General features: G+C 42.8%; 1 protein-coding gene across 4 annotated transcripts in view; it reads right to left on the reverse strand.

Moving 5' to 3' along the window:
* The window catches only part of ATP10A (ATPase phospholipid transporting 10A (putative)), a 132090-nt gene that overhangs the window by 33168 nt on the left and 75505 nt on the right, over window positions 1-23417 (reverse strand). For all 4 annotated transcript variants that reach the window (XM_037510121.2, XM_054694800.1, XM_037510120.2 and 1 more), the window contains exons 3-5: window positions 6093-6178; window positions 1620-1726; window positions 704-835 (exon numbers count right to left, since the gene is read on the reverse strand). In XM_037510121.2, coding sequence (XP_037366018.1) covers window positions 704-835; window positions 1620-1726; window positions 6093-6178 — 325 coding nt within the window. The remainder of the gene's footprint in view (window positions 1-703; window positions 836-1619; window positions 1727-6092; window positions 6179-23417) is intronic.

Consider the following 23417-nt stretch of genomic DNA (forward strand, 5'->3'; position numbering starts at 1 on the left):
AGCCTTCATCACAGTTGACCCCTCAGTAAGGAATTTCTTAAGTAGGACCTCACAAAACACCAGTCTTGGCAGTAGACTCTGTCCCTTCTCGGAGATTCAAAATTCACATTTCATAAACTCCGAGGAGCCAACAGCAATGCATACTATTTCACGAACCATCTCCCTGGCCTATGTGATAACAGAATCCCTTTCCGACCCATGTGCCTCTTACCCATGAACCCCAAGACCAAGTCACACCCACCACATGTGTGGGAGTGGTTGGGCAGGGGACATGATGGAGGTCATTAACTGGCAGGCTCAACTCACTCTTATGTGAAGCCTTCCCAAGGTTCTGGAAAGCAGCGGGGCTCATACACAGCCTCACTCATTCTCCTCTTTTCATGGAGTTTTAGCATTTGTGGTAGTAGTATTTGTGAATTAGTTAATGACTGGGTTGCCAGTCTACTACTTCTACCGGACTCATTACTACCGGTGAGATTAAACTATCCTTGCATTTAAGAAATTGCAGATTTGAAAAATAGCATGTCTTTCCCAAGCCCATTCACTCATCTAGTCACCTCCAGGGGGCTGGGCTCATGTGACTATTCCTCAGGTCTATGTTGAGTGACAAAAGCACATTTTAATTTCAGAGTGTTGGATCCAAGTGGGTCACCCAGAGGCTATCCAGCTGTGCTGACTCATGCAACCTGTGGAGGAGACTTACCGACTGCTGAAAACAGAGACATACAAACGAGGAGGAGGACACACCAGAGCACGTCACAGTTCATCTGCCTCTCAAGCTGGCTGCGCTTATAGCGGGGCCCGCTGTTGTTCAGCAGAGCCTTGGTCTCATGTCCTGTGGGGAGGACAGGGAGACACAGTGAATCAATGCCAGGCAGAGTAGTGGGATGGGAGAGGCTGGCTCATGCAGCATGATGCTGCTGCCCAGCGACATGTGTGGGAACAGTTCAGTTGAAAGGTGGAATATAAAATTAACCTTATGTGGCATCTCCACATAATGGAAAACCACTCAGCTAGAAGAAATGATGAAATCTTGCCATTTTTGACCACATGGTTGGAACTTGAAGGGACTATGCCAAGTGAGAAGGAGAAAGACAGATGCCATGTGATTTCACACATATGTGGAAAATGAAGAAGCAAAGCAAACAAACAAACAAAAAATGAACATTTGGACTCTGACAACGAAATCATGGTTTCCAGAGGGGAGGGAAGGAAATAGGGGTGGGAGGAGCCGCTAGAGGGGTCTGTGTGTGGTGGGGATGGATGCTAGACTTTTGGTGGGGGGTAAAGTGTGGTATATACACCTGTTAAGGTGTGAGGCTGTCCTCCTGAAACTTATATAATATGTTGTAAACCAAAGTTACCTCAATAAAAGAAAAAAAAATTAATTAAAAATATTAATCTTAAATAAGTAACCACCATGGAGTCACTCATGCAAAGATATAGGTTCAAATGCTAAGAGGTAATTATTACAAGTTTTGTTTTTAATAATTTTCTATGATTATTTCCCACATTTTCTACAGCAGATACATGCCCTTTTACAATAGGGAGAATTTTGGAGTGCCCACAGCCTGGCGTGGGGAGCCGATGCCGACATGGACCAGGTGTGAATGTCCTACCTGCATAGATGACGATGCCGACCACAGCCTCTGTGTTTCTAATGGTGCATCCTCGCAGCAACAGGTTCTCCTTATATAGCCCGGCCTTCTTCCCGCTGTCGTGTATGCTGCCAAAGAACAGCGGGCACCATCACAAGGGTGTCCCCAACCTCCTCGCCAGCCCCGCCTTGAGGAAGGAAGGCCCAGATGCTGGATAGGGAAGGCGAGCAGGGAAATCCACAGGTGGGCAGCTTGTCACTTGGGAAACTGGATTTTTAGAACCATCGGGAGCCTGATGCTGGTCTGTATAGGGACTTCGTGAAATAATGAGAAATATACACATGGGTGTCCATCTCTGGTTCTGACATAGGGCTCTTGAAAAATTTGTAAATAAGGGTGTTAGGAGAGACTTGTGTTTTTTTTTTTTTTTTAAAGATGTATTTATTTATTTATACAAGAACCAGGGTACAGGCCAGATGCGCGGGAGGGTGAGAGGATTCACCAGAGATAGAGCGGGGAACAGAACAGGCAGACTGATGAAATACACTGCTGAGGGGAGCAGCGGGCGAGGCAGAAGAGGTCTACAGTGCCATGTGGGACCCTCGCCGGCAAGCCGGGATCGAACCAGTGCTGTAGAGACTGCAGAAAGCTTCACAGCACGGCGTTCAACCACCCGTGCCACCAGGGGAGGCCCAGAGACTTGTGTTTTAATAGTCTTTTTTTTTTTAAAGATTTATTTTTTATTTATTTATACAAGCACTGGGTACAGTCAGAAGCGAGGGAGGGTGAGAGAATTCACCAGAGCCAGAGGGGAGAGCAGAACAGGCAGAAGGACCGAAGTACACTGCTGAGGGGAGCAGCGGGCGGCAGGAGAGATCTGCGTGCCATGTGGGACCCTCCTCCAGTGGCCGGGGAGCAGCCGGGGATCGAACTGGCGCTGCAGAGGCCGCGGGCAGCTTCGTAACCCAGCGCTCAACCGCTGCGCCACCGGGGAGGCCCTTAATAGTCTTTGGCACCAGTTCCTGGCATAGAGCTCCTAAGTATTTTTCCAAGTGATAAGAGTACTAGGAGCATCTCTCAGCTTTGGCCCCGGAAGTTCCTGATACAAGATGCCAAATCCCTTATAGTATCCTGGGTGATAGGAGCATCTTTTATTCTAATGAGGTGACTCTGGATGACTCCCAGATTGGGGGGCGGTCACCTAAAAAAACAAGTTAGAATTTTCAGACCCAACCCCATCTTTAGAGAAGCGAGAGGGACTGACAATGGAGTTAATGATGGATCATGCCCACATCACAAGGACCCCCAAATCCCCAAAGTACAGGTTCTGGGTAGGTGAACATGTGGAGGTGTTCACTCACATACTTTATTATATTCTATATAGTAAACTGGTAAACACAAATAAGTGTTTTCCTGAGTTGAGCTGCTTTAGCAAATTCATGGAACCTGTAAGAGGAGTGGTAGAAAGCTCTGATTTGCAGCACAGGTGACAACCCAGACATTCGACTGGGTGGGGGACTGAGCCCCGGTAAGGGATTGAGGCCCAACCTGTGGGATTAGACGCTATCTCTGACCAGACGGTGTCAGAATGGAATTAAACTACAGGACACCTAGCTGGTGCCACAGAATAGCTTGGTCTGGGAAAAACCCACAAGTTGGAACTGGTGTTGGGGTCATTGTGGGCTTGTTTTCACCACAGTGAAGGGCCTCTGCTAGAGAGGGCAGACCTTAGAGCTCAGGGGCTGGGTCAGGAAGCTGACCCAGGACAACCCTGTAGGGTGGGCCCTGCCCCTCACCCCCCAGGCTCATCAGGGAGCTCACTGTCTTCATCAGTACCCACCTGCATCCATAGAAATACAGTTATTTCTCTAGAAAAGGGAAGGGTATTAGTTTCACCAATATCCTCTACATTCTTTTTTCTCATAAAAGTCATGTTATTAGAAATATTACTATATTAAATTTGAAACGTAGAAAATTCCATGAGACAATGAGATAAATCCAGTTTTGCTGCTCTTTAGATTCAGAGGAATAGTCTGAATTTAGGCACGGGTTCTTAAACACCTCGTATTAGCTCCCAGTGGTGGCTTTGTTCTCACCTACACTAGCCAGGACTGGGACCCAGATGGACAGGTCACAAAGGAGAGTCCTGGAGGCTTTAGGGACCAGAGCATGAACCCAGGGACCCAGCCTAACTGACACAGCAAATGCTGCCAAGGGGGGGCCTTCCAGGAAGCGCCCCTCCCACACATCCACATCCAGCTCCTCTCTGTGGTTCCTGGAGCGCCCTTCCCACGAGGTCCTCGCACAGTGCTGCGGACCTGGGAGCCCAGCAGGTTTGGGGAGGTTGGAGGAAGCCCACAAGGTTTCCTGAGAAGCAGCATTTCCTGCCCACATCCTGACCCTGGCACCAGCATGTGGGGCTGGGCCCTCTCAAGCCTAAACACAGTTCTTCACGACCAGGGAAACAAACAGATTTTCTGGTGAAGGGGACAGTAAACAGGGACGTCACTGCTGACGGGGTGCACTTGTACCAGCCTGTTACTGACCAACGTCGTGTTAGTTCTCTGGCACGGCGCCGGCAAAGGACATGCTCTCTCTCTGGCGATTCCAGGACAGTGTGAGGTTTTACTTTAAAGAACTTCAAGCCTGAAAGCCTCACTGCTGAGGTCAGTGTGTGTACCACGAGGCACACAAAACCCTCCTGCTGTCTGCAGTGAATGGATGCCACCTCTTCCCCACAACAGCGACAAACAGGACTTCTCAGAAACAGTGGTGAAGAAGTATCAGACCCCCTCAATCAAAGTTCCAGTCATGCTTATTCAGAACAAGAAATGAACTCAACAGAAGCAAGAGAAACACTGTACCTTAAACTTCCTTTGACACTACATGTGCTTTTCAGCAAGTATTGTGTATTCCAGAGAGAATAAGTCAGACCAGAATGGGTCACAAGCAGACTCACTGGCCTATGTGAGGGCAGTTGGCAGATTAAACGGGATGGGGACCAAACTCCTGGGGGAATAGATCCTGCAGCAGAAGGCAGAGGAAGGGAGGCTGAGGAACGGTGCCGTCCAGCAGCTGAAGTGCTGGCTCAGATATCTGAAAATCCCCACTGAACAGGCTGACCAGGCCTGAGGGCTGATTCTCGGAGGCCCTGAGCCACCCTGAGCACCGACCCCTTTGTCCTAAGTTGAGGTGGCCCCTGCCCTGGAATTTACAGATTGAAGTCCTACCCCCAGGACCTCAAAATGTGACTGTACTTGGAGTTAGGGTGCTTAAAGAGGAAATTAAGTTGAAACAAGGGCCGATGGAAAGGCCTTAACCCCATATGACTTGTGTCCTTTTAAGAAGAAGAAATTTGGACACAAGGGCAGACCAGCAGAAAGGTGAAGATGATGTGAAGACACAGGGAGGAGGAACTATTACCAAGCTCAGGATCAAGGCCTTAAGAGAACCGTCATCTCAAACTTCCAGCCTGCAGGACTGACAGTAATGCCTGCTGTTTAAACTGTCCACTCTGTGGTCAGCCTGAGCTAAGGGGTACATCCCTCAATGCTGAATGGAGCCACCAGAAGAGCTTCTCAAGCGCAAGTCTTCCTGACTCATCAGACTGACCTCTCATAAATCAAAACTCTGCAAAAGTCAACTGGCCTGTGTGTGACAGGAGCACTTGCAGCAGCCATATTGTTCACCAGAAAGGGCACCTACAAGGTCCCCGAGAAAGCAGCTCAGATAATACCTGCCCTTGCGGTGCCACTTGAACATGCCGCTCCTAATGCTCCAGATATATATGAAAGCAGAGACCAGTATCATTACCTCCCATGTGCCCACCATCTTCAAAAAGTATCAACATAACACAGCAACATATGGCCAATCCGTGTCATTCGTCTACCTTCTTTGTCTTTTTATTTTGGAGCAAAGGGCTGGATTATTTGGCATACAATATACCGAACTTTTTGTTTATTTGTTTGTTGCATTTTTCCCTTACCAGAATAAAATATACATAGAGGTGAGGATTTCTGTCTTTTCAGGTCACTGCATTATCCCGGGAGCCATAAACAGGAGTCGACACACAGTAGGTGCTCAACAAATACTTATTCAATGACTGGGTAGATGAATGAATGAATGAATTTACCAGGCTCCTCCTGCCTGATCCTGCACTTCCCTTTAGTGGGGTTATGGGTGGTCGCCTGCTCTCCTCATCAGTCTCCTCACTTGCCCAGGACCCTTAGAGGAAGAAAAGGTAACAGCTGCTCGTCACAGTCAATGCTGAGAAGTGTCCACAGGATCTTCTTACAAACCAGTCCCATAAGCAACCAAGAAGGCTCAAAGGAGTATCAGGCAACATTCCGAACAGGGGACACAGAGTGGCAAAGACTCTGAATGCATATTTTAGAGCTCTGTTTGTGTTCATATATAATATAGGGAAAGGTGACTACTACACAGATACCGTTTGTCAGACACAAGGACAGACTCAGGCAGATGGACGATACTTACATGCAACCATGAAACCTTGTCAGGTCGTTGTTTGGCTTCTCACACTCAATCACACTGGTGAACTTCAAAGGGTTGAATTCAGAGACCTGAAAGGAAGGCAGGTATACATTACACACACCTGGCCTCAGGCTGCCCTGTCCTAAAAGCACATACTTTTCTGGCTCACGTTCTCAGAAGGGAACACATGGAAGGACTCTACCCAGTAACTTCTGCAGACTGCCAAACAAACCCAGCTTGACCTGTTTCATCATTCTTGTAATAATGGTTACTAATCACTGCAGAATGAACAGCAATTACTAGAACAGTACTGGTAAGTAAGCGAGCAGAGAGAATGGGAACGCTAGTGCAAAATAAGAGATAATAGCAAAGGATCCCACTAATGATGGGAGGGATGAATGAGTTTCTTGAGACAGATCAGTACTTTCCAATTTTCTACATAGATTTAGAGAAGCAAATTCCATCTGGAAAATAGGAACTTATAATAAAATACCATTTGCTCAGCATGTGCTGAGAATTCTTCACCGATATTTGATGGAAAATATTTAAATAACCAATGTGCAAGTCAACGACTTATTACTCTGCTGGATGAAAAAATGACAGCTCACCACAAAGGAAGTCTCTCATTAGAATTTTGCCATCAGTAGATTGATGGCTAGAATGGTGCCTGAATTCGTGAAGAGAAAATAAGGGAGGGGAGAGAGAGCAATGGGACAGGAGGAGAGAGCAGGAGGGAGACAGAAGGGAAATACAGGAATAAGCCTTTAGGATAAATAACTGAGTACAATGAATAGCTTTTTAAAAAATCAGTTCTCAGGGCTGCCCTGGTGGTGCAAGGGGGTAAGTCGCAGCACTATGAAGTGATTTGTAGCCACTGCAGCACGAGTTCGATCCCCGGCCAGGGAGGTGACCCACATGGAGCAGCAGACCCCTCCTGTCTCGCCTGCTGTTCACCTCAGCAGTGTATTTCAGTCAATCAGCCTGTTCTGCTCCCCACTCTGTCTCTGGTGAGTCCTCTCATCCCCCCTCAATGCTGGCCTGCACCTCAGCACTTGTATGCATAAATAAATAAATTTTAAAACATCAGTTCTCTTTGATCAGGCTAGTCATTCTCTTTTCTCTGTCAAGTGTCCTAGGGTAGAAAATTTCTACTTACATGGTTAAAAAATTGAACTGTCTTTGCTCACACAAACATGTTGTCACCAAAAAAGTGCAAGTGGTTAAAAATCACAGAGATGGCACAGACATTACCCACACCGACCCACCACAACAATGTAATGATAAAGGCACAAAGGTAATTCATTACTTAAAAGTCAGTTCTGGCTGGTTTTTAATTATCATGTATATTAAAAGGAGAACTTACTATTGATAGATAATAGTAACTCAATTTGATAGCTGAAATTAAGATGCCATTTTAAGAGGCTCTTCCTGAAGTTTAGTGCCACAAGCCCCTCTCTCATTGGACTGAAATGGACTCTCGCGCTATTTCCGGAGTGAGGCTGTTTAAAGAAGTCTGTGTTTATTTAAAACGATTTGGATTATCTTGAAGCCAGTGGGTTGCCTTTTCCAGGACAGACATCTGTGGATACAGCATCCAGGATGGCCATGAAGGGAGTGAGTTCCAGAACATACTAGGATTTTTCTTGGCAGATGAGGGTAGACTTAAAATACTCTGTCTGTTTATTATTCTTTCTCTCTAAGAAAAATGTAGTGTGCATGACTCAGAAATGGTAGGACATTCTGTCTCTAGGATTTCAGAGCTGCATTCATAATGTTCTACCAATAATCATTGAGGAACAGGCTTGCCCTGGACCCGGGACATCTGGCTTCATCTGTTTTATTGGAAAGTGGGTTTTGAGGGGTTTTAGAACTGAATGGATCTCTAGAGATTGTCAGGAGGGGGATTATGCCTTTGCCCGGACCATTCCTCCCCCAAACCCCCTAGAAGTCATATATTGAAGTCTTATCCCCAGGACCTCAGAATGTGACCGTATTTGGGCATAGGGTCTTTACAGAGATAATTAAGTTAAAATGAGATCACTAAGGTTGAGCCCTAATATAATTCTGACTGATATTCTCAAAGGAAGAGGAAACTTGCACACAGACACACAGAGGGAAGAAGCTGGGAGGTGAAGGTCATTCACAAGTGAAAGAGAGAGGTTTCCTGAAGAAACCAACCCTTTCTGCACCTTGATTTTAGACTTCCTGCTCCAGCACTGTGACAGTGTAAATTTCTGTTACTTAGGCCACTCACTGTGGTATATTGTTATGGGTCCACCTTTGAGTTTCTTCTTTCAAAAGCATTTCACATTGGAAGCACACATTTTAATATGAAGATTCTATTTATGTTGATTATTCCTAACATAATTGGCAATGTAATGATACTTCCATTTAAGGATAACATTTATTTATCCTTCCCCATCCACTCATTTAATGCATTTGTTTCATTGCAAACTAATTTCAAGGTCATGTCTTATTTATTCAGTAGTCCAACTTTTGTCAACCCTGTCTCCTGAAGCATAAATTTTATGTATATTTTACCACAATCAAAAAAAAAGTTTTAAAAAAGACATACAAACATTGAGACTTGATCATGAAGAAATAATTAGTCAAGTAGAACCCAGTCCAGTGATCCAGGACCTCTCAGTACAAATACAAAGAGCCTTGTGCATAAATCTTTGTTGTTTTTTTTTTTTATTTCATTATCCTTAGTTATATAATTATAAAGGAACAACTGAATAAACTAGTTACTCATTACATTTGGCAAAGTTCTGTTTTTCAAATCCACAGACAACTAGTTATTCTATTTACTTCTATTTTCTATTAGGAAGTTAATGCTACACCAGTTATTACTAATTATTTATAGTAGTAACTCATTCTTCATGGGAAAAAGATTTTAGAGCTGGGAAATGTTTTGTTTTGTTTTTGGTATTTGGCATCAAATATATCTCCAGCTAGTTGCAGTTATTTCTAGTTAAATATTGAGCTGGCCCCAAGAGTCATCCACCTTTCTGATGAGAAGCTGCACGTAGGCGGAATGTGTTTTCAACATTCTATCTTGGTATATATCTCCTACAATACTGGATCTCAGGATAAGTAGATACAGGTAAATTTAGGTATTCTATAATCACTATTGATATATACTATTAACACATTATCCCTACAGAAAATAATTTTCATTTGAGAAGAATATTTTTTCAGATTTGAAAACAAATATTTGCAATGACTTCTAATATCACCGGTAAGCCAGTTTCCTAGGCACCCTAATCATCTCTTGAAGTTTTGATTATTTCATCAGGAAATAAGTAAATTGAGAGAGAATTTCCCTTAATTTATGGCAATGAGTAGTTCTTCTGTGGTGTATTTAACCATTATCTTATACTTAATAACTACCATTATTCATCTAAAGTACTAATTCATTAATACACCATGAAAAAAGAATTTAGGGGACAGAAGGACTGACCTTCCAGCTTCTCACATGAACTACTTTTTTTTTAAAGATTTATTTATTTATGCATATAAGAGCTGGGGTACAGGCCAGCGATGCGGGGGGTGAGAGGATTCACCAGAGACAGAGTGGGGAACAGAACAGGCAGACTGACTGAAATACACTGCTGAGGGGAGCAATGGGAGAGACAGGAGAGGTCTGCCTCGCTATGTGGGTTGCCCCCTGGCCTGCCGGGGATCCAACTCGTGCTGCAGAGACTGGATTGCTCCATAGTGCAGTGCTTAACCCCTTGTGCCACCAGGGAGGCCCCTAACTACTTATTTTTGATATCTGTGCTTATTTCTGAGTACATGGACACCTAGGTGTTTATACTATTTGTTTAGTGCCAACTCACTAGCAATCCAGCAAGAAATATAACTAACTATATAACTAATATAACTAACACTGGGGAAATAAATGGCTTTTAGCCCTCTGGTTTTGACTGTTTTATCTTACTTTCATCTTGTTATCCCCATTTAAATCAACACATTATTTTTAAAAAATGGGGTGTTTTCCAGAATCCTAGATTCAAATCATTGTTCTAGAAATCTAGTACTAACCTGGTTAGCACTAATTCTCTAAACTATTAATACATTATTTTAACAAGAAATACGTGTTTCAGGTTGAGAAGACTGTGATTTCCTAATTCTGACTTTTATAAGACATCTGTTGCTTTTTGCAATTAATTACTTACCCAGACCAGCATTTTTACATAGTTAAGGTTAAGACATTGAGGAGTGATTTTTCAGCTTCTGGATTCAAAGATGTTTCCTGGTTATTTCTAGTTATCCTGGCCACACTAGTCATGTATGTACCGCTGGTTACCTATAATTCCAACACATTCTTGCAGCAACTAATATTTAGTGTTGAAAAGAACAGTTTGTCAGCTTTCAAACTATGGTAGATAGATCTAGTTACCTCCAAAGAAATAAACAGGGTGCCAGTAATACTAGTAACACTAATACTTTACATTTTTTTTGTGATATAATCAACACGTAACATTATATTTGTTTCAGGTGCACAAAACAATTATTTGATATTTGCAGATAACATCTGTCACCTAAGAGTGACAGATTTTTTTTGTGCTGAGAACTTTTAATATCTATCTCTTAGCAACTTTGACACATACAAGACAGTATTATTAACTATAGTCACCATGCTGTGTATTCCATCCACAGGATTTATTTATTTTATAATTTGGGGTCTGCACTATTTTGCGGTTCGTGAGGTTACCACTGTATCCTGCAGGTGACATTTTCATAGTTTGCAAAGTGCCAGCTTTGTGCTAAGTCTGTACTATTTTATACTCTGAAGTAGGTTTTCAAACTATCTTTAATTTAGGGTGTCTAAGGACTTGTGCCAAAATTCAAGAGGCCCTGAGTGACTCCAGATCTTCAATCTAGTTTGACCACTGATACTCAGTGAGATGATCTGATGCTAACAGACAAGATGACACTATGTTAAATGAGACAGAAAGCGTATAGCCCCAAAAGAAATTTCCCAAAATCTCACACATACCTTAAACTTTAGTCTTTCAGCTAATGCCTCAATGAAATCCCCCAGCCCATGGTCTGTACCCCCTTGCCATCTTCAGCAATACCTATGGATGTGGAGTTAGCACAGTTTACCAAAAAATGGAATAAAAAATCAGGAGCTTGGGCTTTAGTCCTAGTTCATACGATTACGGTGATATTTGGCAAATGAATAAAAGGGCATTTGGACTTGGAGCTCTGGAATCTTTGGGTTCCTTTGATCCCACAATTCTGTAGAACGCAGAGGTGATTTCAAATGACCCTGTACTTGTGAGGACTCACCATTGGGGGGGTGCTGAAAGCAGAGTTACCTGGAAGAGTACTCTCCCACAAGCTGGCCTCAAGCTGAAGCTGCCCATCCTCTATACAAAAGCCACAGGAAGCTGAGCAAAGCAGACCAGGTGTAACTGAAAACATGGAAGCTATGACATCACTCACAGTAGAGCGCGAATGTCCAAACAAGTTACTCACTAGCAATCAAATGCTCATAGCTTTCATGGATGAGGTGATTTGACCTAATTAAGGGTAAAGGAAAAAGGCCAGGTGATGACTCAATGAGAGTCCTCGCACCAGCCCTTAGCTTGCATTTCTTCTGCTAGTTCAGTAGCCTGTGGACCAAGTCACCCCCACTGGTGCCTCTCTCTCCAGAGATGTTCAGTGCCCACTTTCTCTTAATGCAGGGCACCTCCCCAGGTAGAACAGTATCTGCGAAGATGCTGCGTCCCTCTGTTTAACCATATGATGAAGCCTGATGTCTAATTCAGTAGTTCTCAGACCACTGTATGAAGGAACACTTGATTCATAGGAAATTTGCATTAAATTTTTGCAACAGATGCATAAAATTTTATAGTTGCATTAAATGAATTACGTATAAGTATTCAGTAAAAGCAAAAGTGGACTTCATCCTAAAAAAGAAGCAGTGTTATCTGAAAGGACATGTACTGTCCATTAAAGCAGATGTCATGCTTTATCATAAAAGAGGTGAAGTAAACCAGAGCTGACTGCTACAGCCCACAGGCCCGCAATAAACCCACAGGTATGCTGTCAGCGGTACTCCGCTGAGCTCTCCTTTGGTTTTGATCTCTGCACAAGACGACACAGGACACAGAGGACACTGGTGAGAGAAGTTACAAAGCCCGGCAGTGCCTGCCCCAGGGCAAAGGCACAGGAACACACACCAGCCCGTGGTCCTCCGGTTCTGGGTGCCTGTCCTGGAAATGGTCTAAGATGCTTCTACTCACTGGAACACGGCTTCCCCTCTACCTCCATGCTCAACATCACTGCCCGCATCAACCTGCAGCAGCTGCTTCCGCCTGAATGGACTCACACTCTGGCCGTGGCCTGGCTCCTAGCAGGACCCCAGAGCCCCTGGGCTGCGGCTGCTGCCCCTCCTGGCACTAGTTCCTGCTACTCAGCATGCCCTGGAGAGGCCACTCAGCATGCCTGCAAAGGCCCACATCTTTCTGCGTGGTTTCCGTTCCTCTCCCAACAGTCACCTCCAGTATTTTAAGAAGTGACAACACTCTGCTCTACGTAGGTCAGGGTGGGTGCAGATGCTCTGAGTCCTAGGCCCCCATGCACACCTGTCTGGCTGGAGGAGGGGCCACTCCTTCCTGGACAGCAGATGCCCGAGGGCAGGAGCTCTGTTCCCAAGAGACCAGCACATGTGGCCCAGGAGTGGCAGGTGCTTATTCCACAGCACCTCATGTACACATCGAGCTCCGTGTTGGGACTTTTGGGAGCTCTGTGGACATTGGGGTAGTGGAGATAGCCGAGGGGGCTGGCAGGAGTTCTCTTTGTTCTAGAAAGCAAAATCCCTCATTTACAAGTGCGAACTCATTTCCCTTGTTTGCAAAATAAAATGATTTCTTCACAGCTGCTCATCTAGCTGCTTATTTCTTAGCAAAGGGTGAACAATACTTGAATTAATTGAGGCATTTTAACCCATATTAATAGAATTTAACCCAAATTAGTAGAATAATTACCCCAACTCTCATTTTGTATTTTCAATCTAATTTGTATTTACTACAAGCTTGTCAGTGTTGTGGGAATTCAAAAGGGAACAGATGACCCAATACTGAGTGAGTAAATGAATGAATGAGCTTATCCATTGCAGAGATGATATTGCCAAATCACTATTTTCAACTAGTTAAACTGAAATGGGAAGAGACATGGTCTGTCTTGGCCACCCTGGTGTCCCCTAGTCTATAGTGGGTGCTCCATTAACATTTACTAAGTAAATAAAAACCTCGATGAAACCACAGGTATTCTAGTGCTAATGGGAGGGGACACTGCCCATTTAAGGAAACTTAAATCAAAGACATCTTTTCTCTAATCATTTTCACAGATTTGTATTACCCTGGGAGTTTATGCTTTGATACAAACGCTGAATAGAAAGGATATGAAAACACAGATCCTTGACTAATCTACAATCACAATAGTTGTGACTGTGTTTTTCATGTGTCCTAAATATCTAAGTGCATTAGGAGGTTGGCAGGGCCGCCCATGACAAAGCACTGGACTGCACGAAATGTAGCACGTGACAGTTTTCGTGAGAGCTACATCTCCCCTGATGGCGTCATTATCACCAGGGAAACGAAGCTGACCGGGACCATGGGGTGGGCATCAGGGCCACGGACCTCAGCAGGCCTTACAGGAGGCTTCCAAAGCTCAATGTCTTTGATGGCTCATACAAGGGTGTCTAGATCCCTGCCTTCTTTTTTTCTAATCGCAAATTTCCCTGTCATAAGCACAAGCATTTGGGATGCAGCGATCCTCTCTTTGTTTGAAAGTAGAAAGGCAGCTTTTCGGTGGTTAAATCTGACTTGAAGATGCAGGAGCCAGGCGTCCCTGTCTTTTCATCCTTTGTTCCTTTGCCTCCTGGCAGTTCCACAGTCAAAAAGCTCAAAGCTTTAGTTTAGATGGTGGCAAAATTCAAAGGCTCAGAGTCCTGAGTTGGAGCCTGAATTATCAAAACCAAAAGCTTTTCTTTTCCCTCTCGGCTACAAGCATATCATGCTGCCTTTGGGGGCTGTAACTGCCAGCAGAGCCCACTTTTTTTGTTATCAAATGTGTTTAAGGATGTGACATGCATTCAGACAGTAAGCAGTAAGAATTGTTTCATAGAAATCCAACTTCAAAACCTAAGTGAGAGCTATTCTTTCAAATTGCCCTCTTAAAAGAAGCCCCACTGACTGGGAGAAAATTTTTGCACCCAACACTGATGATAAAGGACTGATCACAAAAATCTACAAAGAGCTGACGAGACTCAACAAAAACAAAGAAAATAATCCAGTCAAAAAGTGGGCAGAAGAGCTAAAAAGAAACTTCTCCAAAGAGGAAATGCAAATGGCCAACAGGCATATGAAAAAATGTTCAACATCACTTGTAATCAGGGAAATGCAAATCAAAACTACAATGAGATACCATCTTACACCAGTGAGAATGGCACATATTAAAAAAACTAGCAACAACAAATGTTGGCGAGGATGCCTGCACTGCTGGTGGGAGTGCAAACTGGTCCAACCACTATGGAGAGCTGTGTGGAGATTCCTCAACCTACTAAAGATAGAGCTTCCATATGATCCAGTAATTTCACTCCTAGGTATTTACCCAAAGGACACAGAAACATTAATTCCAAAGAGCACCTGCGCCCCTATGTTTATAGCAGCACTGTTTACAATAGCTAAGCTTTGGAAACAACCCAAATGCCCAAAAATAGATGACTGGATCAAGAAGATGTGGTACATATACACCATGGAATATTACTCAGCAATCAAAAAAAGATAAACACATGCCATTTGCAGCAACATGGATGGCGCTGGAAGGGATCATGCTCAGCGAAATAAGCCAGAAAGAAAAAGAAAAATACCAGATGGTCTCACTCATTGCAGGAATTTAGAAAACCTAAATAAGGGACTAGGAAAAAGAATAACCACAAGAAAGAAAAAATCAAAATCAACAAACAACTATGAACCAGAGACACACTATGGGGGGGCAGGGAAAGGAGGATTTGGGGTCAAAATAAGGGGGTTGCAATTATATGGGGAATATAAAAATAAAATTTAAAAAACAAACAAACAAAAAACCAAAATGCCCTCTTAATAACTATCTGTACCTAATCTGACAGGGTGTCACTGCATGGAGTCCACCTAGAGCAGCGCTGCTGGGCTAATTTGCACCACTGGGCTATACACAGCCTGTCTGCTTCACAGCCACTTGGCCCTTCTTCCTTCATCGCAGGTGGGGCTGGTGGTGTGAGAAGAGATGGGGCTTGGGGGTGCAAACCCGTTAGATTTTGGTAAGAGGTGAACGCTTTCTATGATCTGCAAAGAAACTAGAGGAAGAAACCTGCCACATCTTGGAGATTGCTGAGCAGATAGTGTCACTGGAGAAAAGCTCCATTCCTTTCATCAGGCAGCAAGAAGGGGCTGAGCTTTGGGTGCATTTTATAATGAACTGGATCCCAAGGGCAGGTCTCAAGGGCAGCCATGTAAGAGGAAGTCATAATTCTGGTGTAGGAAGAAAATCAGCATGGGGAATATAAAAAGAGGCCAGAGAAGAAGCTCTTGTACTCACCTGGGGAATAACCCTGAGACTACAATGCTGCTGGGAGAGTGAAATTCTACAGCACAATCAGACTCAGTTATCTAGATTCAAAAGAAAATTGCCCAACATTAAGGATGAGGCAATTCAGACTACACATCCAACTGAAACACTGGACAAAGTACTAAAAACATATACACAAAGGCACTGGGCCTTTTATAAGACGGTGATGAATAATCAAACCAATATCTGCCAAGGACAAAAAAGCAGAGAATCCATACTGATCTTGGGATCTTTCTTTCACGTAGGAATCTACAGTTTCCAAAAGAGACAGTTGAGAAATGCAAAGGGGAAGATGAACTACTGAGACAACTGTTGGCATTTAGGACCTGAATTAGTCTCCAACAGCTGCTGTAACAAATTACCACAAACTGAAGTGGCTCAAAACAACACAAATGTGCTGTTACTGTTCTGCAGGTCAAGGTTAGAAACAGGTCTCACCCCCCTAAATTTCTTTTTTTTTAAGATTTATTTATTTATGCATACAAGAACCGGGGTACAAGCCAGAGGTGAGGGGGATGAAAGGATTCACCAGAGACAGAGTGGGGAGCAGAACAGGCACACTGACTGAAATACACTGAAATACACTGAGGGGAGCAGCAGATGAGATAGGAGAGGTCTGCTGTGCTGTGTGGTTAGCTCCCTGGCCAGGGATCGAATTCATGCTACAGTGGCTGCGGATAGCTTCACAGGTTGTGTCTTAACTCCATGTGTCACCAGGGGGGCCCCTCCCTTAAATTTTTTTCCAGCTGCTAGAGGTCACCCATACCCTTTGACTCATGGTCTTCTTCCATTTTCACAAGCAAGTACAAGGAACAGCTTGTACAGGTGTTCTGAAACTCTCCTCTCTTTCTCTCTCTTTCATTTACAAGGCTCTCTATTACTACACTGAGTCCATCTCAATAATTCATGGTAATTAGGATAATCTCCCACCTCAATGACAGCTGACTAATGACTTTAATTCCATTTACAAATTTAATTTCCCCTGACACGTAATATTACATATCCTCAGGTTCAGGGGACTCACACTGGGACACCTTTGGGGGGCTATTATTTTACATACAACAGAACCTTTTTTATGGGACCTTGAAGAATTGAACCCTGGAGATGAACAAGAAGAAAAGAGTGAGCTTTGCAGTAAACTGCTACCCAGTTTGGAGTGAGTTGAGAGGCCCAGGAAATCTCACCCCCTAAAATGGGGTTAAGATGATTCCAGATTGTCAGAACCCCCAGACATTGAAAAAAAAAACTAATAAATACCCTCTCTTACTGAAAAAATACAATCTAAGATCTCAAGATATTTATAAATAATGTCCAAGCAAAATTTCATATATATACTTAAAGACAACCAGACATAAGAGGAAATAGAGTATCAGGCAACACGAACCAACAAGAACAACATTCCACACCTTCTATGATAACAGAGCTAAAGGCAAGGCTGAGGTTTTGGAGGAGCTAGAAACTACAAAATATGACCTAACAGATTTGGGGAAAAAAACAGATCTGAAGAAATTTTTAATTAAAGGTGCAATGAGTGATTCAACAGCAGATATGGCAAACTTAAAAAGTAGTAAGCTAGGAAAAAGTTTAGAAAAATTGTTTAAAATAAAATGTGGGGAGTCAAAAGTGTGGGTAACACAGCAGAGGGTAACAGAGGGCAGAAAGGAATGGGCTAATGTATATGTCATTGGAGCCCCAGAAGGAAAGGAGAGAATTAATATAGGAGCAACATGTGAAGAAATACTAGCTAAGAACTTAGTAAATTTGATTAAAAAGCATCAAATCACAGATCCAACTTTAAATAAGATATCTCAAGGGAGATTAGACCTCAGCCCATGCCACTAAAATGTTGAAAACCAAAGAAGATAAGAATCTGAAAAGGAAATTGAGAACATTTGTTACTGACAGACCAGAACTAAAAAAAATACTAAATAGTACTCTTCAAAGAAAAGCAAAGATGACCCCGAAGAAAGAGTCGAAATGCAGGAAAGAATGAAGAGCCACAAAAATGGCAAATATGAGGATAAATATAAATTCATGATTACTGTATTGGATAATAATAATGATGATGTCTTAGGGGATTTGTAAACATATAACACATGATGAAAAGAGCATATGAGTTAGAAGAAAGTAAAACGATGTTTTAAGTTCTTTATATTGTCCAGGAAGAAGACAAAAATCAATTCACGTTAAATACTGACATCAAAGATGCATGTCGTACTTTCTAACCACTAAAATAAAAGTAAAGGTGTATATAACTTCTAAATAAACTAAGGAAAAATAATAAAAAAAAATATCATCTGAAAGAAGGAAAAAGTGAAGGGAAAAAGAAAAACAGATCAGGCAAAATGAATAAAAATAAAACATGACAATTCACAATCAAATGTACTTAAAATAACATTAAAATTAAATCAAGTAAAATCTTATAATGAAAGTACAGTGTTTGTTAAAGGGAGTAGAAAAGCAAAGTTTTACGATGTGATGTTTATAAGAAATATACCTGAAACATACAGATACCAAAAAAGTGTGAAAAAATGAAAAAAGCATATTTGGCAAAGGTAACAAAAGATAGTTACATTTATATAAAACACCGTATACTCAACAACTGTAGAACACAGTCTTTGCAAGTTCACATAAAACATCTATAAATATTGACATACTCTGAGCAAGTAACAATAAACAAATTTCAAAACTGAATTCATAGAGAATATAATTAAATTAGATTAAATAACTCTAATAAGGAGAAAATGATAAAAAATACACACATGCTTTGTATTTATGAAATATAGTTCTAAATGATGGATTGGTTAAAGGAAAAAAAGAGAATTAGGACTTGTGTTTCCCCAAATGGTATTGAATATTCTATTGTTAAACTGTGGAATACAGCATAATTTCAGGAAAGTTAATAGTCTATTTGCCTTCATGAAAATGTTAAAATCTAAAATGAATGAGATAAGTCTCCATCTTAAATATTATAAAATAGGGGGACCTCCCTGGTGGCGCAAGGGGTTAAGACGCAACCTATGAAGCTATTTCCAGCCACTGCAGCACGAGTTCAATCCCCGGCCAGGGAGGTGACCCACCTGGTGCAGCAGACCTTTCCTGTCTCACCCACTGCTCCCCTCAGCAGTGTACTTCAGTCAATCTGCCTGTTCTGTTCCCCACTCTGTCTCTGGTGAATCCTCTCACACACATCCCCTCCGCCCCACATCTCTGGCCTGAACCCCAGTTCCTGTATACATAAATAAATAAATCTTTAAAAAAATTATAAAATAGCAAACAAAATCTAAACACAGTTAAGGAAATGCTATTTTAAAAATAATAGCAGAAAACTACAATTTTTTTTTTAGTCAGGAATGAGGCAAGCATGTCCACCTCTCACCAGCACTATTCAAAATAATGTTGGAAGTACTAGAAACAGTAATTAGAGAAGAAAAGGCTATAAAAGGACTACAAATTCGAGAGGGAGAAGTAAAACTATCACTATTTGCAGATGATATGATAATGTATACAGGAAATCCCAAGACTAATAAAAAGCTATTGGAAATAACTAAAGTGGCAGGCTACAAAATTAACATATGAAAATCTCCTGAATTTCTGTATGAAAATAATGAGCTAGCAGATAGAGAAATCGAAACAATCCCATTTACAATTATATTAAAATTAATTAAATATCTTGTAATAAATTCAAGTGAAGAAATATACACCAAAAACTGTAAGCCACTGTTGAAAGAATTTGAAGAAGACATAAAGAGGTGGAAAGGTAGTCTATGTTCATAGATTGGAAGAATTAACATTATTAAAATGGCTATATTATCTAAACGAATATATAGATTCAATGCACTCTCCATCAAAACTCCAACAGTATTCTTCAGAACAGAACAAAATATCATGAAATTTATTTGGACTATAATAAAATAACACAAATATCAAAAACACTTTTAGGAAAAACAAAAACAGAGATATAATGCTCCCCCAACTTCAAACTACATTACAGAGGGATAATAATTAAAAGTCTGGTAGAGAAATAGAAACAGTCACAAATATCAATGGAACAGAACTGACAGACCAGAAATAAAACCACGCACACATGCTAACTAATTTATGACGAAGGAACCAAGAGCTTACAATGAAGTCAAGAAAGTTTCTTCAATAAATGATGTTGGGAAAACTGGACAGTCACATGCAAAAGAATGAAAACAGCCATTGTTTAACACCATATACAGGGCCTCCCCGGTGGCGCAGCGGTTGAGCACTGGGTTGCGAAGCTGCCCGCGGCCTCGGCGGCGCCGGTTCGATCCCCGGCTGCTCCCCGGCCACCAGCGAGGGTCCCACATGGCGCGCAGACCTCTCCTGCCGCCCGCTGCTCCCCTCAGCAGTGTACTTCGGTCCTTCTGCCTGCTCTGCTTCCCGCTCTGGCTCTGGTGAATTCTCTCACCCTCCCGCACTTCTGACTGTACCCAGTGCATGTATAAACAAAAAACAAACAAATAAATAAATAAATAAATAAATAAACATGCCTCTATAAAAAAAAAAAAAAAAAAAAAAAGAAACACCATATACAAAAAGTAACTCAAAATGGATTAAAGATTTGGACTTCAGAACTGAGACCATACAATACATAGAAGAAAACACAGACAATATGCTCCTTAACATCAGTCTTAGAGATGTGTTTGGGGACAAAATGTGAAGTGTTTGGGAAACAAAATCAAAAATAAACAAATGGGACTATTAAAACTAAAATGCTTCCGCACAGTGAAAGAAACTTGCATCAAAATGAAAAGACATCTTACTGAATAGAAGAAAATATTTGCACACCATATGTCTCAAAAGGGCTAATATTCAAAATATACAACAAACTTATAAAATTTAACAACAAAACCTGATTAAAAATACAGGCGAGGGAGAAAGGTATGCAAAGTTTTAGGTGTGATGTGTTATGTTGCTAGCTTGATGGTGGTGTTGGTTTCCTTGGTGTGTACATATGTCAAAACTCATTAAATTGTTCACTTTAAATATGTGCCGTTTATTGTATGTCAACTACACCGCAATGAAGCAAATTAAAAAATGAAAAGGTGGCTAGAGTTGCAATTGATACTTAATCAGCAAAAGTTTTTTTCCCTGATGGCACACTAATTTTCCCTAACTTTTCATTTTTAAAACTGTTCTTATAGAGCAGCTAAACACTAGCACTTAATGAATTGCCTGTCCTTTAGGAACTATACTGTCATCTGACTTTGCCAAGGCTATTTTCACCTAAGGAGAAGAGAAACGTTTCTGCAAGAAAATAATTGTGCCTCCACCTGCACGTTCATTCTCCTGCAAAATTAACCTGCCTGGAACAAGGGTTTTCCTCTTAAAACCTGAGTTGCTTGCACATGGAATTCTTGGAATAAATTATTTTCACTGGGACTTGGTGTCCTTATAATTCTAGCTCATTAATTTAACATCCGCTTATTTGTTTCTTGAATATTATCAATGGGTGTGTGACTCATCCTGGATGACACCAGATGGTCAGCTCCTGCTGTGACAAGTCACTTGCACTGTGTCCCAGGACTCACTTCCTCCAGGGACTGGCTCCCCAGCACACTGCTCCCTTTTAGCACGGACTCCCTGCTCCTGTGTCACCAGCTCTCCCTGCCCCTCTGCATCTCAACCTTCCCCCTACCTGAGGTTCAGATCAGCTTCCACTCAGAATGCTTTGACCCCCAGTTCTGGAATCCACAACATACCTGATCTGTTGCAAACTCATCTAGCAATGAAATACAGCACTGTCTTTTTCACTGATTGCATGCCATGTGCTAGGACCCATGTCCTAACTTGTCTCCAATCTTTTTTTAAAAAAGATTTATTTATTCATGCATACAAAAACTGGGGTACAGGCCAGAGGTATAGGGAGTGAGCGGATTCACCAGAGACAGATTGGGGAACAGAACAGGCAGATTGACCGAAATACACTGCTGAGGGGAGCAGTGGGAGAGACAGAGAGGTCTGCTGCACCATGTGGGTAGCTCCCTGGCTGGCTGGGGATCAAACTCGTGCTGCAGAGGCTGCAGATAGCTTCATAGTGCGATGCTTAACCCCTTGTGTCACCAGGGAAGCCCCTTGTCTCTGATCTTTACAAGATCATCACAAGGAAAGTATTTTCTTTTTTTTTTAAGATTTATTTATTTATGCATACAAGAGCTGGGGTACCGGCCGGAGATGTGAGGGGTAAGAGGATTTACCAGAGACAGAGCGGGGAACAGAACAGGCAGATTGACTGAAGTACACTGCTGAGGGGAGCAGCAGGCAAGTCAGGAGAGCTCTGCTGTGCCATGTGGGTAGCTCCCTGGCTGGCTGGGTATCGAACTCGTGCTGCAGTGGCTGCAGATTACTTCATAGATTGCGTCTTAACCCTTGCACTACCAGGGAGGACCCTAGAGAGTGACCCAGAGAGTGGGTTATTGGCTCAATGTAGTAGAGCGGGAAATCTACCCTTGGGACACATCATGACTCTTCCGTGTGCCACCTCATGGCCCTGGGGTCAGTGGCCAGCATGGCAGGGGTGGAAGAAGGGGCCTCCTAGATGTGGAGAACTCCTTTGCAAGGTCTGCACACTCATCATGCCTCCCGTTGCTGCTTGGCAGTGGGTGCTGCTGGGTTTGGCACCTGCCCACTTTGCTGTGCCCAGCAGGTGGCTTCAACTGACTTAGAACAATGCTCTAAATCCCACACATAACTCACCAGCAAGATTCAACATCATGACTAAATCCATAACCCTCGTGAGGATTAAAAACCTGAGCAAATAAAAGAATCCCTCCAAGCCAGGCTGCCTGACTTGCTGCTCTTTTTCCAGACTTCAGTGTGTCTCCCAGGGCAGTGGGCAGGGTGGTTCTGCCCTCCTGGGGTACAGGGCATCTCAGCTGCCGTTGCACAGAGAAACAGTGTTAGTGCGACTCACCTAATCCCCACCAGGTTCATGCTCGCACGCTCTCAGGCTGCTAACCTGGTTCCTCCAGATGGAAGCAGAGGTTATGGAAGGAAAAGAATGAACACAGGAAGGGGGGCCTTGGCTCTAAATTAAGCTCCAGTGCACATAGACAAACCCCCCTCTCTTGCAGGAAAAACACAGACTTCTCTCTGCTCCCCTTGTCATATTTGTGTATAATCCACCCGTGACAAGGAGACACCGATACCCACGCACACCTTTCACTCTCCATGAGACCTGCTTCAAGCTCAAGTCAGGAACAGAACTTCTGTTGCTACTCATTTTTAATCTCAGCCTGAAATGTTTCTCCTCTGTAATGTATTTTGTATGCATCTAAAATTTTAGTATAGTAGTAATTTTCACCCACACCATCACCACCGGTTCGACCTAGTACAGAGAACCTAATTTGTAAAGAAATAAACAAGCGCAGATTACAGGCAGCATGCATGTGCAGGCACTGGGTACTGACTGGGGTGTGTGAGCAATGAGCTTGGGAATTGGTGACCCTGCTGTGAGGACAAAGGGCGGGGACCCTGCTGGAGGAAGAATCTGGATCTGAATCCCAGGTCTCCCTTGCACTAGCCAAATGACTGCAGCACATCACTGCATCTGCCTGGGATTCTACGCCAGCATGTGAAGTGGGGAAAGAAGCCGTGTCTCGGAATGAGGGTGAACAGGACGGTAGACATGAAGCTATTAGCACGGGAAACGGTAGAAGTGCCATGACATGGGCC

Source organism: Talpa occidentalis, unplaced genomic scaffold, assembly GCF_014898055.3.
Source record: "Talpa occidentalis isolate TD23 unplaced genomic scaffold, MPIMG_talOcc4v2.1 talOcc4.14, whole genome shotgun sequence".
Taxonomy (NCBI): domain Eukaryota; kingdom Metazoa; phylum Chordata; class Mammalia; order Eulipotyphla; family Talpidae; genus Talpa; species Talpa occidentalis.